Here is a 15,388-nt window from a genome sequence, read left to right on the forward strand (position 1 = left end):
TATTGAGAATCAGAACTCTGAAAGCAGGGCATTAAACTATAGTCTCTGGACTACATGAGAAGCTAACCAGCCATAGAATAAACTCACGTAGTGACTTTTTTAATAAGGTGTCCTAATTGTAATGTGTGAGCATATCTTCACCCTTTTTGATGCTGTGAGTAATATTGGCAGACTCTTCTTGCACGTTCTTTAATCCATGTCAGGCCTTGTTAACAGAATGTCAAAGTCAGATTGCCCACAGTGTACATGGACATGCATACAAAATGTAACCTATTTTCCTAACATGGGAGAGGACTGAAATTTTAATTTCACAGATTTCACTGCAACTCCTAGAGCGTTTAGTTTTTCAGGCAAATGCTTTATATGGCCACCCATCATTTAAAACTGTGTCCTAACCTAATTGTATTATGAGCCTATTAACTCCCAGCTAATCATCCAGTCATGGCTAATTAATCACATCTCCTGGTTGTCCTGTTTAAAGAAGACTTGTTTTTCACACCACTGAACTGGAAACTATTGTCTGATTTTATTTCTGGGGTAGCCCGTGTACAAAGGGGAAAATCTGACCCCCTTCCTTGGTCACTTAAGGCTCAGTAGGAAGTCAAGTCAGTTGGATTCCTCTCTGTGTGTTTGAGGGGGAAAAATCTGAGGAAACCCTATGTGAACTCCCTGTATGCAGCAAAACTCAGTTCAGTGGCTTTCTATGCCTTTGTGATAAATGAAGAGTGGGAGGTAGCTCCCTTCGATGGACACCCAGCCAGCCAGTTAGCTGTAAAATCTCTCTTGGTAGCTGTTCTCTACTTGCTTTACCTGTAAAGGGTTAAAAAGTCCACCAGGTAAAGAAAAAAAAAAAGTGGGCACCTGACCAAAAGAGCCAATGGGAAGGCTAGAACTTTTTAAACTTGGGAAAGAAACTTTCCCTTTGTCTGTTGTTCTCTCTGGGCTGAAGAGATGGGCAGCAGGAATGCTGTGTAAAGTTTGAACGAGATATGAAAATCATCAGATCATATCTAGAACTATTTTTAACAACCCAAATATGTAAGTAAATTAGGAATGTTTAGGAAGACGCGATTAGGTTTATTTCTGTTTATTTTTTAAGGCTTTTGGACTCCTCTGTTCTAACCCCAGATGCTTTTGTTTGCTTGTAATCTTTAAGATAACCCCCAAGAAAGCTATTTTGGGAGCTTAATTTTTGGAATTGCTCTTTTAAAATCTAGCAAAAGCCTAAGTTCCAGATGTATTTTCTTCCTTTTTGTTTTTAATAAAATTTACCTTTTTATAAGAACAGGATTGTATTTTTGGTGTCCTAAGAGGTTTGTGCATGTTGTTTGATTAACTGGCAGCAACAGCCAGTTTCCTTTCTCAGCTTTGTTTCCTTTCTCAGCTCTTCCCCGGGGAGTGGGGGAGGGGGGGGTGAAAGGACTTGAGGTTACCCCATAGGAAGGAATTCCTAAGTGCTCTTTCATGGATCCAAGGGTTTTTTTTGCATTTGGGTGGTGGCAGCATTTACCAAGCCAAGGTCAGATAAAAGCTGTAACCTTGGGAGCTTAATAAAAGCCTGAGTGGCAAGTATTAATTTTTAAAATCCTTGCGGGCCCCCACCTTCTGTACTCAAAGTGACAGAGTGGGGATTCAGCCTTGACAGCCTTAGAATGGAGGGAAATGATTGGTTCAGGAAGGGGTACAAGTATAGCTGATGATTTTATGAATATTTCAGATCTGTCTACTAACCCTTGTCCCCACTCCAGACTTTAGGGGGTCATGGATGGGACAGCCCTGGTACTGCAGCAAGGGGAAAGAGGTTAGCTCTGTTACCCAACCCTACTGGGCCACCACAAATAGCCTTCTTACTTTGGCGACTGTCTGATTTAAATTTAAATCAATCTTTTTTTCACAAATGTGTTCTGTTTTTTTTAAAAGCCGCTCATTTCGTAATCAAGTCTAAAGGGTACATGTTTAGCTTTGTATGCCAGGATTTAGCCACATTACTCCCACTAATGAGAACAATCCATGTGATCAAATCCCATTATAGTGCTCAGAATAATAGCAGCTCAGTGCTTGGCTGTGTTTGGCTAGCTCTCTAAATTTTAAGGAGTTGATATGCCTGTATGGTCTCTTTCATGTAAAGACCTGGATATCTTGTCTGAAATGTACTTTGTCACTTTCACTGTGTAGAAGTCTGCTCTTTTGCATCTCTTCATAATTGTCTTAGCAAAAATGATTTTGTGGAGGAGACTTCTGAGGGGAATGGAATAGACTTTCCCCTGTATTTTCAGGAGTGTTTTGAGAAGATGTCATGCAATTATTAGAACATTTACAGTTAATTATTAGAAAAGACCCTGAACTTTGTATTTTGAGCCTGTCTGCAAAAAGAGCTGAACTGAAGCATCAAACCTAGCCAAACCCTTTGGGGGAATGTTGGATTCATATCTTAACCAGATTTGAACTTCATGAATCAGCTCCATCTTTAGTAAATATATGGAGAGAACTGGCAGTCTTTCATTGTTTCAATGTGTGGAAAAAAAATCCTAGTTTCCATGACTATCAGAATGGAAAACATTGAGTTTTCTAATTTTCTTTTGATAACCGCCCCAAACTAATGAATACGAAGACTTTATTTGCAGTGTGCAGTACCCAGTTGCCAAAGCTGCTGTGTTCAGTTGAAAACAGTGGAGGATAGGAGTAGGTTGGATTTATATCTGCTCTCCATTCTTCTTTGTGGTAATGCCCACAGTTCTATTACCACGGGTACTTCAGCCTTGGGGACAGAACCAGACCTTTCGGTCATTAGCAGCAGGAGAAAGTCCCACCTCATGAAATTCTCTCCAGTTTTTAATGCCATCACAACAACTGGAAGCTCAGCCAGCCCTTCCTGCTGCAGAACTTTTCTCTGAGAAATTCCAAACTTTAGTTCAAATCTTAGACTAACAAGTTTGGTGTCAGTCTGATTCAGATCTGTGTCCCAGGGCTGCATTTGATTTTTGGGGAGATTGTCTTCTCAGTTCCCCTTTCTGTTGTGAAGAGTTTGAAGAGGCTGATGTCCTGTCGAGGAGTGAGCTGGGCCGAGGAAAGACAGAAGCAAAAGCAAGGGTGTGAATATCCTGCTTCTCCCTGACTAATCGAGTATCTTGTTGGGGAGCTCAGTTGGTTCAGTGGGCAAAGTTTTCCCTCATAGCCCAGGTGGGTGGGGTTGCCTTGACCTCCTTTCCTTGGGAAGGAAAAGAAGTGGGTGGGATTGGAAAGATGCTGGCTCTGGGCCAAGCAGCTCCTTCCTGTCTCCATGAGGGGAGTGAAGCCAGAAGGGCAGCACACCAGATGGAAGATCTCCCTATAGCTTGCACCAACTACCACACCACAAACTGCGGTGCTCAGCTGCGCTTCATTTCCCTGCACACCATGGAGAGAGGGCACAGGATATAGCACAGATGCTGCTAACATTAGAGAGAGCAATAATGGGTCCCTGCACTAGTCCAAATTTAACCGGAATTGCTACCCACCATAAATGTGGCTGTTTCCCCTAGTCAGGGAAGCTTTACCTGAAAGAGTGGACTCTTCACGATGCAGGCCCTTCACAGGCAGCTGAGTCCAGGCAGGCATTACCTCAGCCCCCTTCAGGCATGAAAACTTTCGGGTGGCTTCAGGCCAGCAATAAACAAACAAATATGAAATGTCATCTAATACTGCAAGTGCCTCCATATGCTTTCACAAGGAACACTAATATGGGTGGACAGGAAAGGGATACAGGTATGGTCCCTTAACCTAAAAAGCATATGATAGTAAAGACTTCTCCCTGGGTGCATGGGGGCGGGGGGGGGAGTGGCATTCAAACCTGTTTCATGCAGGTATATGGGGTTTGGTCCTTGGGGTCCAAAACGCAGACACATCAGTTTCTAGCTAGTGATATACTGGGAAACATTATGGCAAGCTGAGGCTATTCAGAGTCAGAAAAATTGACATACAGTCCTGACTTCTGCAAGATACCATAGAAAGGAATACAGTCGTATGGCAGACTGAAGCATTCCAATGAAGTGCAACAAGAAAAAAATACTACTTTTCTAGTCATAGCTAGAACAAGTGCAATGCTAATAGCTCTGAGGCAGTAGAGGGCAGCTGTCAGAATTAGACTTCAGATTAATGCCAAGTCCTTTCAGTCTGGGAACAAAAAGAGCTACCTATAGCTTTGATCAAATGAGGGGAAGAATCATTAGGAAAGGGATAGATAAGATGACAGAAAATATCATATTGCCTCTATATGAATCCATGGTATGCCCACATCTTGAATACTGTGTGCAGATCTGGTTGCCCCATCTCAAAAAAGATATATTGGAATTGGAAAAGGTTCAGAAAAGGGCAACAAAAATGATTAGGGGTATGGAACAGCTTCCATCCGAGGAGAGATGAATAAGACTGGGACTTTTCAGCTTGGAAAAGACACGACTAGGGGGGGGATATGTTAGAGGTCTATAAAATCATGACTGGTGTGGAGAAAGTAAATAAGGAAGTGTTACTTGCTCCTTCTCATAACACAAGAACTAGGGGTCACCCAATGAAATTAATAGGCAGCAGGTTTAAAACAAAAGGAAGTATTTTTTCACACAATGCAGTCAACCTGTGGAACTCTTTACCAGAGGATGTTGTGAAGGCCAAGACTATAACAAGGTTCAAAAAAGAACTAAATACATTCATGGAGGATAGGTCCATCAATGGCTGTTAGCCAGGATGGGCAGGGATGGTGTCACTAGCCTCTAGAGGTTTGCCAGAAGCTGGGAATGGGTGACGGGATGGATCACTTGATGATTACCTGTTCTGTTCATTCCCTCTGAAGCACCTGGCATTGGCCACTGTTGGAAAACAGGATACTGGGCTAGATGAACCTTTGGTCTGATCCAGTATGGCCGTTCTTACATTCTTGTGTCCAAGGAGGGTACCCTATGGAACTGTGGAAGAATTACAGGAACAGGGTTACTCCATCCCCAGTCTCAGCAACCCATGGAAGGGGTTTTATTCATGACATGAATAAAATCATCCATCATCTACTTTAGATCAGAACATTACAACCCACTCCACGTCCTATTTCTACCCTCAGAATTGGGGACAAACAGAGCAGGGCCCTCTCTGAAACAGCTAAATAAATTCACAGTGGAGGCTTACATTCAAAGCATTCCCATGTCACCATTCTCAGACAATTATTTTTGTTTGGCAGATGGATGGGAGCCTTCCTTTTCTCCCATTCCGAGCTTTGATTATTGCCATTTGGTCTTACATGTGCTCCTGGGGTATCCAGGAACATGGTAGCAAAAAATATTAGCTTTAGTGAAGAAGAAAATTCATCTATCTCTTCCCAGACAATTTTTTTTTGACCAGAGTTCTGTACAGAGACAAAGCTGAAACAAACACATACAGTGATATAGTTCTTGGATTCAGGATGAACACTCACATGGTGCCAGAGAAATCAGTCCTAGGCCTGGGCTGAGGATGAATGCTATCAGGTACCAGATCCCATCTCAGAAGAATGTTAACAGAAGATAAAGATGGCCATAAAGGAAAACAAGTAGTGTCACAGAAACAGAAAATCAATTCTTATTGGAGCCTGTTGCGACTTCTGATCTCACACACAGGCATGCTTCAATATTCTAGAGTTCATATGAGTTCTGTCAAATAATTCCAGGTCTCTCCTCTGCATCCCACCCTATCTCATCCATTAGAAGAGATCCAGCTCTAGTTGTATATTCTGTACTCTCTCAGCTGGTGAATGCAGAGAATCATGCATTTTTTAAGGGATCTTCCCAATTCATGTCAGGGAATGAATACCAAAAAGAGAGAGCACAACATTCAACCACTAGAGCACAATGATACATTGCGGTCTTGAAGCAGTATCCCTTCTAGAGATAACAGACCTGTGTAGGTCATGGCAGTTAACATGTCTGATAGAGTTTTCATAAATTGCTAGGAACAATGTGATCAGCCTTACCTCTGAAAGAGAAGTTCCATCTTGGGTGGAGCAAAGTTTTCCTCTCTGGATGTGCACTTCTCACTGAGGAGAAGATGAACACCACAAATTAAATTCTAGATAATTGGATTAGCAGAGTGACTCCTATACCCAGAAATATCTCACTCATGGGAAGTCAGTTTGGTGGGCTGGTTCTTTATTGGTGTGCATCTGGAAACAATAAAGTGCTCTGTTGTTTTCCTGTTTCAAGACCCAGGAGGTGAGATGGAGAATGACCTCTTGCAAAATGGGCAAGGTCCCTGCTGTATGTTTTTTCACCTTTTCCACTGCTATTCACAGCAATACAAAAGATAGGAATGAGACATTAGCAGTGATACTGTTTATGCCTTTCTGTCTGAAGAGACTATTGCTTTCTGGCTTGATTAACCTAGAATTGAATCTTGAGATTTCACAGCGGTCTGCTGTTGCAAAACCAGTCCTTCATCTGAGACCTGACAGATTTAAAATGAATACTTGGGTAATATGATGATTTCTTTCATGGACACCAAAAGAGAAGCCAAGAAATAAAACTTATTCCATTGGCTGGTGCAAAGTCCGCAGCAAACTACCATGTTAAACTAGTGAAACAGCCTTAAGTTCCTTCAGGAGAGCTTTAGTGTGCTTGTAGAAGTGTGTCCAAGCAAAAGGTGAATGCTCTGTATTATGTTGTCAGTATGGTCATGAAAAGAAAGTATTGTACAAATCCTAATGTTATATGCTTCATGGGAATATCAACCTTATTCAAACTACAGCTGTGTGGAAAAACCTATATATATATATTTTGCCTTGTTGGTAGTTGTGAAAAAAATCACTTGGGATGAACTGAAAATGAATTTTTTAAAACTCTTTGGTGAATCAAAAATTATTTTTGGGTTGAATGAAATATTTTATTTTGACAAAATTGAAAGGTTTTGTTTCAATTTTAATAATTTTTAATGGTTTTGATTTTTTTAATTAAAAACAGACATTTTGAAATAAAAAGTCACTTTGAACTGAAAAATCAAAATATTTCATTTAAAAATGTTGAATTTTTTTAAATCAAAACAGTTCAGCAAAACGGACTCATGCTCAACGTTACAGTGTCGCTGAATCTGTATTTTCCACTGAAAAATTTTTTTGTACAAAAAATGTTGTCCAGCTCTAATTCCAACCCCACAAAGTCATAGAATATAACCCTGGAACCTCATTCTGCTGTTTACAGCACTACACATATTGAATCCCGGCAGGAGGTGGTCGTATACTCCTGTCCTTAGAGTAGGCCTCCTGAAGGTAATTATCTCCAATCAGATGAGTTTATTTTTACTTTGCAGGTGGGAGTGTTCTCTAATAGACTAGTACTGTACTTCTAATTCAGACAGAGTGTCCTCATAACTGTAATAGCATTCATTCCCTACATACATTCAAGAAATATTCCTTCGTCAGTTAAGCATTTTGCATATTAGTCATCCAGTCTTAGCCAATGCTATTTTCTTTCTTTTGGCAAAAGTTGTAATATAGACATCAGAGTCTATGTAACACTACTTATAGTGCCTTCCATATTCATTGGGCATTTGTTGTCGTGTGTAATAAACAATGGTAGAGGAAAATGTCAACATTAACTGGCCAGATTTTTAAAAGTTAGAATCTTAAGGCAGTACTGAGGCATTTACATAAGTGGCTTGATTTTTGAAAAGTACTGAGCCTGCAGCAGCTTCCCTTGACATCACCAGCATTAGAAATATGGCAGCATTAGTGTAGAATGGCTGCTGGTGTGTTTATCACCATGCTGTGAAAAATATATTGCAATATCTACAGTAGCATGATTTCCTGACCCTCTTGAAGGCAATAGCAGTTTGACCATTGACTTCATTAAGACCAGGATTTCACCCTCGCATTCTCACTATTTACAGCAAGAACGAGAGGCTTTCCTAGAATAATCAGTGTATGTAATATGGTTTTAGTGATGATTTTGCCTGAGTACGGACTAAAGGCTGCAGGATTTGGCGATAGTTAAGAATGGAAGGGTTTCCAGTGGAAGGATGTGTATTCTTACACTAGATTAAGGATCATTCCCTCAAAGGTAGGCCCAAAGGGTGCATCCACAAAATTGCCATTATGCTTGCAAAACTTGATATACATATGTGTACAGCTCAAGCAATTCCACCCATAGACCAGTCTGTACAGGTCCTGTTTGCATGTAAGTACTTGCAAAGGTAGGGTTTTGTGAGCGCCAGTACATGGGTACAATGTGTACTGCAGCCTCTGAGAACGTGATCTAAAATTAAGCTTGACTCTTGAAACTGTAAAATGTTTTTGCTGTCTGCTAAAACAAATAGACAAGTCAGCAATAAGGAGGCAATTGATTAATACAAGTAATAATGCAGCTTGAGCTTTAAGTGGATTCACAGCCTTCCCAAAAACAATTCTGGCTGTCTAATTCACTTAAGTAAATTTTGGATTAGCAGGAAAACTTCCAAAAGAACCATGGCAACATGATATAGCTTTAATTAATTTAGCTCTCTCTTGCATCAACTTTCCATCTGATTGTGAAGCAAAATAGCACACACGTACAATTTCAGTATAAAGGATGTCAAGAAAACAAGATGATGAATGGCAAACTCTCAAGTGAAATTAACCTGACTATTCCTTTTCATCTAGTAAGATATCTTTGTCTTATTGCTTTCTTTTGGCTTTAGGCCTTACCTGTTTTTTTTTTTTATAGCATGGCTTGTCATTATTTCTTATTCATCTTAATTTATTTAAAAACATATGAATCTTAATTTTGAATGGATTTCTCTAATGTTGACTGCGGCAGATAACAAACTCAACTCAGGGTTAAGGTGATACATGTTATAGACAATTCATAGAATTGTCATAATGAATTTCAATCCAAACAGTCAAAATCCCAGAAAACTAAGAACGACGATTGACAAGTTGAAAGTTGTATAACAGTTTCTCTTCTCCACTAGTGGAATGTGGTGGTATTGGAAATCCAAAACTCTATAATAATTGAAAGGATATATAATAAAAAGAAAACATTTGATATGTATTAAACAGCTTTTATAATAAAACCTACATTTGGGACCTGAGCGATCATTATATCATAGGGATCCCTTGGGTAATAAGGAACCGAAATATTTTTTTTAAATTACTCATATTTGGCACTGAAGCATCCAGTGAAAATTATAAAGAGCTACTACAGTGGTCTCTGTTAACAAAAGATCATCATTAGTTAGGAGTAAAACACTAGAGCATATGATATACTGTATTGCAGTATTTTTTTATTCTAAGTATAAGGAAATACAGAACTATCTTAGACATGGTAGTTTGGTGAAATACTAATTTTTTTTAGTGGCAGCCAGTGTATTTCGGTAGACAGTCCTTCGTCTTTCTGGAACTTTATAAAGAGGGCCCAAACATTTTACGAGGTGATAATTTTTAAACGAATTACCTTATTAAACATTGAAACTGATTGACTAAGACAGTTCCCCCCCACCCCCCAAAAGTGTATAAAATGACACTTCGGTGTTTTGTTTTCTACTGTTTTGCACATAATGTCCATTGATGATGGGAATTATATGTTCCAGGTGACAGTGCTGCAGAGATTAGGGTTGCTATACCCTCCTCCCATATTAGTTTTCTATCTAATAGCACCCCCTTAAAGTGATAAACATTGGAGGGAAGCCATTATACCCTCTGAAGCAAAATGTGTGCTGTTGTGGCTGAGCACACAGAGGAGAGAACAGGCAGATTCTTTAGTGTGGAAGCCTGTGGCATACTTCAGAATACAGTTAGATTTGTGTTCTAGAATGTAGTATTGAATTAATTTGTGTTCTAGAATGTAGTATGTGTGTTAATCTTGTAGTTAATTATCAGACTTTATGGTCGACATTTTAGGCTTTCAAAATTTGAAGTACTTTGCAGAAATTAATATTCAGAAAAAAATAGCTGTTGGCATATGGGGAAGGAGGGGAGATAAATAGGCAATGGCTTCTTACTCATCCCTGTTAGAGATTTCTGAAAATTTGAAACTGTGGTTCACTATACTCAAAGCTATAGATGACTGATTTTTTGCTTTTTCTTTCTACAGCTAGTTGATGTGGAAAAATGGGTATGTGCTTCTCTCGTTTATTTGCTTGATCAAAAATATTCCATGTTTGCCATTAATTCTAATCTGTCTGTTTTGGTATCCTGTGTGTGTCATAACACTTGAACTTGCAAGGCTCAAAAGAGAGGCTATTACATTACCAGGCAGGGTCTGGTGATTTCAGAATCATTTTTCCATCGAAAATCTCACACAGAAATGATTTTCATTATTATTTCTTTTGTAATTACTTCTTCTTTTGTAGTATTAAGCCCTAGAAAATTCTGACTATTGCCTTACAATTTTGAGCCTTGCTATCTAATGTTTTAACTCCATCCTGTAAAACCTCACTGTCTTTTCCGATGCACACATTGTAATTTTGCAATGCATGGCAATAAGATAATTGTTAATACTGATAAATGATAGGTGTCATTTTATGCAGCTCCAAATTCTCTGTGTGCTGAATATTTTAAAATGGTGAACAGCTGCTACAGAATATATAAATTTAAATGGTTTATAGATGTTTTGGAAGAAATCTCTCAGCACAAATGTCTTATTTTGTGTGCCAGACATCATTTCTTACTAAATGTAATGTATTGAACTATTTCAAGCCAGTCGGGTCAAACTTTCAAAAAGTGGCCTTCAACACTAGTGTGTAATCCATGCTTACAAAGTGTGGTTCTCTGTCCCTTTTCCCCCCTCTAATGGCTGGACCACATATGAGCTTGAATCTGATAAAGCCTTTGAGCTATCAGACTTGGATCTTTTAGTTCAGGCAGCTGAAGGTCATGCTTTTGATCAGATGTCCTAGGTCCTATCCCTGCTGCTGATGCCCCAGCCAGGGCATTACAAGGGTCAGCCTGTATCAGGATTTGAAATGCAGGGTGGGGGTCTCTGTGCAAACGTGATATAATTTCCGTGTAAAAAATCCATTTGCACAAATAGTTTTTTCCTGTGTAATTATCCTATGTAATTTCTATCATCTGCCCACCTAGGGGTGAAGGTGTTTATGCACATGCAAATGGAAAGAAGGTAGAGGCCCTTTTGAAAATTTGGCCCAGAAAGTCTAAAGGCCTTCATGATGCATCAGTCCTTAATTTTATCTGCAATAGTCTGGATCATCTGTGGCATCCTGTTTCTGTATGTAAGTGGGAACAATAGGAGTTCTATAGTGACACATCTTATTAAGGCTCCATTTATAGAGGATTAATACATATTTAATAGCTAGTTAATAAACACACCTCTACCCAGATATAACGCGACCCGATGTAACACGAATTCGGATATAACGTGGTAAAGCAGTGCTCGGGGGGGGGGGTGTGGGAGGGGGAGAGGCAGCTGCGCACTCTGGCAGATCAAAGCAAGTTCGATATAATGCGGTTTCACCTATAACACAGTAAGATTTTTTGGCTCCCGAGGACAGCGTTATATCGGGGTAGAGGTGTATTAATTCAACAGTTATAGATTGTTACAGTCTAATTCTAAGTGTGTGCTTAATATAAGGGGTAGCAGAACAATTTTTATATCTGAGGATCTCAAATGCTTTATACAAGCATTAGTAAACTGTATTGTTAGGGAATGGAGTGTATTTTAAACAGCAAGGGCCAAATGCTCCTCTCAGGTTATCCCATGTGACTCCATTGTTTTTATTGGCATTGCATCAGTGTAATTGAGAGGTAACTTGGGCCACGACTAAAGTCATGTTCTTATTAGTTGATTGGAATCTCTTAGTGATGTCACAACTTTGCACCAACTTCCGGCATTGTTTTTCTGGCATAGTAGTAAATAGTATTTTTTCAGCATAAATTTTTTTGGGGATTTGGGATAAATACATTGTTTGTAATATGCCACACCAGGATATGCAGTATTCGGCTGTAGAAGCACCTGTCCCTGTCAGGGTCGGATTAACACATAGAAAAACTCGGCATGTGGCTAAGACACACATTCGTGGAGGGAAGGGAGGGAGTGGCAACAAGCATCATACGCACTGTGACTGGGCTAGCTATGGTATGGATCTATTGGGACCGGCAGCTCATCCTGCTGCTGCTCAGGGTGTTGCTCATTGTGACGGATGGACAGCTGATCTCGTTGTTCTGCAATCCAATGCACCAGGTCATAACACCACTCGCTCAGATTTGGCGTGGCTGCCCCTCCGGCTTGGTGAGCAGTGCCCTGAGCAGCAGCAGGATGAGAAGGTGGTTCCAGCAAATCTGCAGCCTGGCCATGGTGGGTGTACTTGCATGGCTGTTTGTTGTTAGCCATAAGAAAGCAGGACCCTAGAACTCAATGACAGGTTAATCTGGCCCTGGCCCTAGTCCTTGTGCTTTACAAAGCACTTGAGATGTGAATTGGAAGCGCAATAATGCACATTCTGACACTGTTTACTGCTTATCCAAAATAATAATTTTGGTTTATTCTTGAAGATATTCATCCAATTATAAGAATAAGCCAGATATCCGAGCATTCTCTGTATTTCTGCTTTGGAGAAAAGTTTAGTTTAAGTTGCTAAGTCCTGTTTTTCATAACATCAGAAATATTGGGCTGGATCCTTATTATGCCAAGCATGTGTAGCTGGGGTGGGAAAGATGACTCGAAGCTACCTTATGTCTCCCAGGATACTGGGACTGAACTGACCCCTGGTGAAAGTTAGATTAGTCACAGTGCTTAACTCAGTATACCAATATCTTGACCATCTCTGCTATAGCCCAGTTCGGAATGCTTCCTGTCTGGAGGGTGTGGAGTAGGTGGTATAAAGCCAGCTGTGCTAGCTTTAAATCATTGTGAGATTCCTCTAGCTTTAGGAAAATCCCCAACTTTAGGGTAGTTTTAAGTGGCCCTTGCACTGCTGGAGGTTGCTAAGAGGACTTAACCAAGGCTAGGCATCTGGCCTTTAGTATGTTTTTTGGTATATATTCTTTGGATTAGAGCTGGGTAAATAACAGATTTTTTTTTGTTTGGTTCCAAAAAATCAAAGGAAAACTTGTTTTCTCTATGGCCCCATGAGTATTGATTGTCATGCATAGTGGCAATTTCATAGTCTTTCATAATGACAATGAATAGTCCTGGGGCCAGAGTGAGAGAATTACTCTACAGTGTAGTGATTAGGGGTGTCACCTAGGATTTGGGAGACCCATGTTCAAATCTCTCCTCCACTGATCTGTTGATGCTATTCCACTTTGCAAAAAAACCAAGAGACCCATACTATAACCCATCAGTTGAGGGCACTCTCCTGCAATGTGGGCAACCCAAGTCCAAATCCCTTTTCCACATCAGGCAGAAGAGGGAATTGAACCTGGGTGAGTGCTCTAACCACTGGGGAAAAAATTGTAAGGGTATCAATTGCATCTGAGTCCCCAAAAATGTTTTGGAGTTTAAACTATTTGTCGAATTCGTCGTCAGTTTTGACTAAACTGGAACTACATTTTTTTGGTGAATAAATTATTTGTCCAAAAAATTTCACCCAGCTCTACTTTGGATTAATTCAGTTAATATTAAAGGAACATAGCAACTTGAAAATCGCATGAGAAATGTGCAACTATTTGCTAGACAGTAGCAGAAAGCTGTTCAATATACTGAATACGTGATCATTGGGGCTGGACCCCTTGCCTCATTCCATATATCTATTCACAGACTGTTTCACAGGAAATTGAAATTCCATTCAGCTTCCTTATGTATGAACAAATCATATAGAATGCAGAGAAATCATTTACTTGTTGGAAAATTCCACTCATTTTATTTATGCAGGTGTGCATAGCCATGGGACACCAATAGATTGTTGTTGTTGTAAAACATAAACCAGTGCACATGGGTGAATTTTTTAAAAACTATTTCTTTTCTGCCAAATACGTATAATTTTATCGGATCACTGAAAGTCATATCTGTAATCGAGAAACTATGGGGCTGATCCAAAGCCCATGGAAGTCTTTCCATTGTCTTAAGTGGGCTTTTGATCAGAGAAAGGCTTTCTGTGGCCCTGATCAGAGAAATAGGAATATGCTTAAATGCTTTGCTGGATCAGGGTCTATGTATCTGCAAAATGTTATCTTTCCATTACCATCCTCTGAGGCACTAAGAGCATCTCATAAAAATTTCAGAAAGATTAATAATATAAAAGCCTCTTTTTCCCATACTCCTTCATGTTTGAAAACAGCGCAACTATTTTTGGTGAAACTTTAAGGAAAAAGGTAACTGAGAACAAGTATACCAAATTTCAACTGCAAAGATGCAAAGTTAAAAAGCGACTGAAAATGCCCTTTTCAGAATGGAAATGCTTGGACTATCTTAATATAGAGGTTGCTATGCATTCCACCAGTAATAATGCAAATGAAAATGCAAGCTATAAAAAAAAATTGAATGTATAAATCCAGGGAATAGAGAGTGTAAAAGGATTTTTTTTCATGATTTATCTTTCCTCTTAGAACATAAGAATGGTCATACTGGGTCAGACCAATGGTCCATCTAGCCCAGTATCCTGTCTTCCGACAGTGGCCAATGCCAGCTGCTTCAGAGAGAATGAACAGAACAGGGCAATTTCAAGTGATTCAGGCCCTGTCATCCAGTCCCAGCTTTTGGCAGTTAGAGGTTTAGGGACACACAGACCATGGGGTTGTGTCCCTGACAATCTTGGCTAATAGCCATTGATGGATCTTATCCTCCATGAACTATCTCATTTTTTTAACCCAGTTATACTTTTGGAGTTCACAAAAGACAAGCTTCTGTGTAATTTCGGACAGCAGGTCAAGTGATAGGGCCCCAAGACCTTGCCACCAATTCAAGACCGCACCACAGGGTCTGACTGCTTGAAAAATATCATCGCCATACTTGAATATATAGGAGCTTTATTTTCCTGGTATGTTTTCTTTAAGATGAAGGAAGTATAAATAGTGACAGAACAAGATGAAAGAAAATAATATATTCTTCTTCAAGTGATGGTCCCTATTTGGATTCCAAAGGTGTGCCATGCGCCAGAGCCAGAACAATTTTGTAGTAGTGTCCATTGACCTACATTTGCGTCGTGTGTTGTCCGTGTGCTTGCATCCAAGGCTGTAAGAGGCCATGCGGGTCGACGCTGCTCCTGTCCCCTCTTGCTGCCGCATAGCCAGAGTCAGAACACCTGTTCCTCGGTGCTCTTAGCTTGCTAAAAGAGCTGAATGTCTGCTTCCCCCCCCCGCCTTGTATATAGGGTTTATAGTTGTATTAGTTCCATATACTATCTGATCGACTCAGTTTGTTAGGCTTCCCCATTGGACTTCTTCCCCCATCAGGGAGCTCCCCCCGTTCCAGGGGTTATGACCTGGCAAGTCAGATTTAAAAACGGTACTTTGTGCCTGCGTTCC

At 40.0% G+C, this 15,388-nt stretch overlaps 1 protein-coding gene across 22 annotated transcripts in view; it reads left to right on the forward strand.

The window, feature by feature from the left end:
• The window catches only part of RYR2 (ryanodine receptor 2), a 722,683-nt gene that overhangs the window by 251,712 nt on the left and 455,583 nt on the right, over window positions 1–15,388 (forward strand). For 15 of the 22 annotated variants that reach the window (XR_010599784.1, XM_065589065.1, XM_065589068.1 and 12 more), the window contains one exon: window positions 10,059–10,079. The exons of the other annotated variants lie outside the window; for them this stretch is intronic. Coding sequence is in view for 14 of the 15 variants with exons in the window: in XM_065589065.1 (XP_065445137.1) it covers window positions 10,059–10,079 (21 nt within the window). In the remaining variant the exon portion in view is untranslated. The remainder of the gene's footprint in view (window positions 1–10,058; window positions 10,080–15,388) is intronic. 22 annotated transcript variants of the gene reach the window in all.

Source organism: Chrysemys picta, chromosome 3 (assembly GCF_011386835.1).
Source record: "Chrysemys picta bellii isolate R12L10 chromosome 3, ASM1138683v2, whole genome shotgun sequence".
Classification (NCBI taxonomy): domain Eukaryota; kingdom Metazoa; phylum Chordata; order Testudines; family Emydidae; genus Chrysemys; species Chrysemys picta.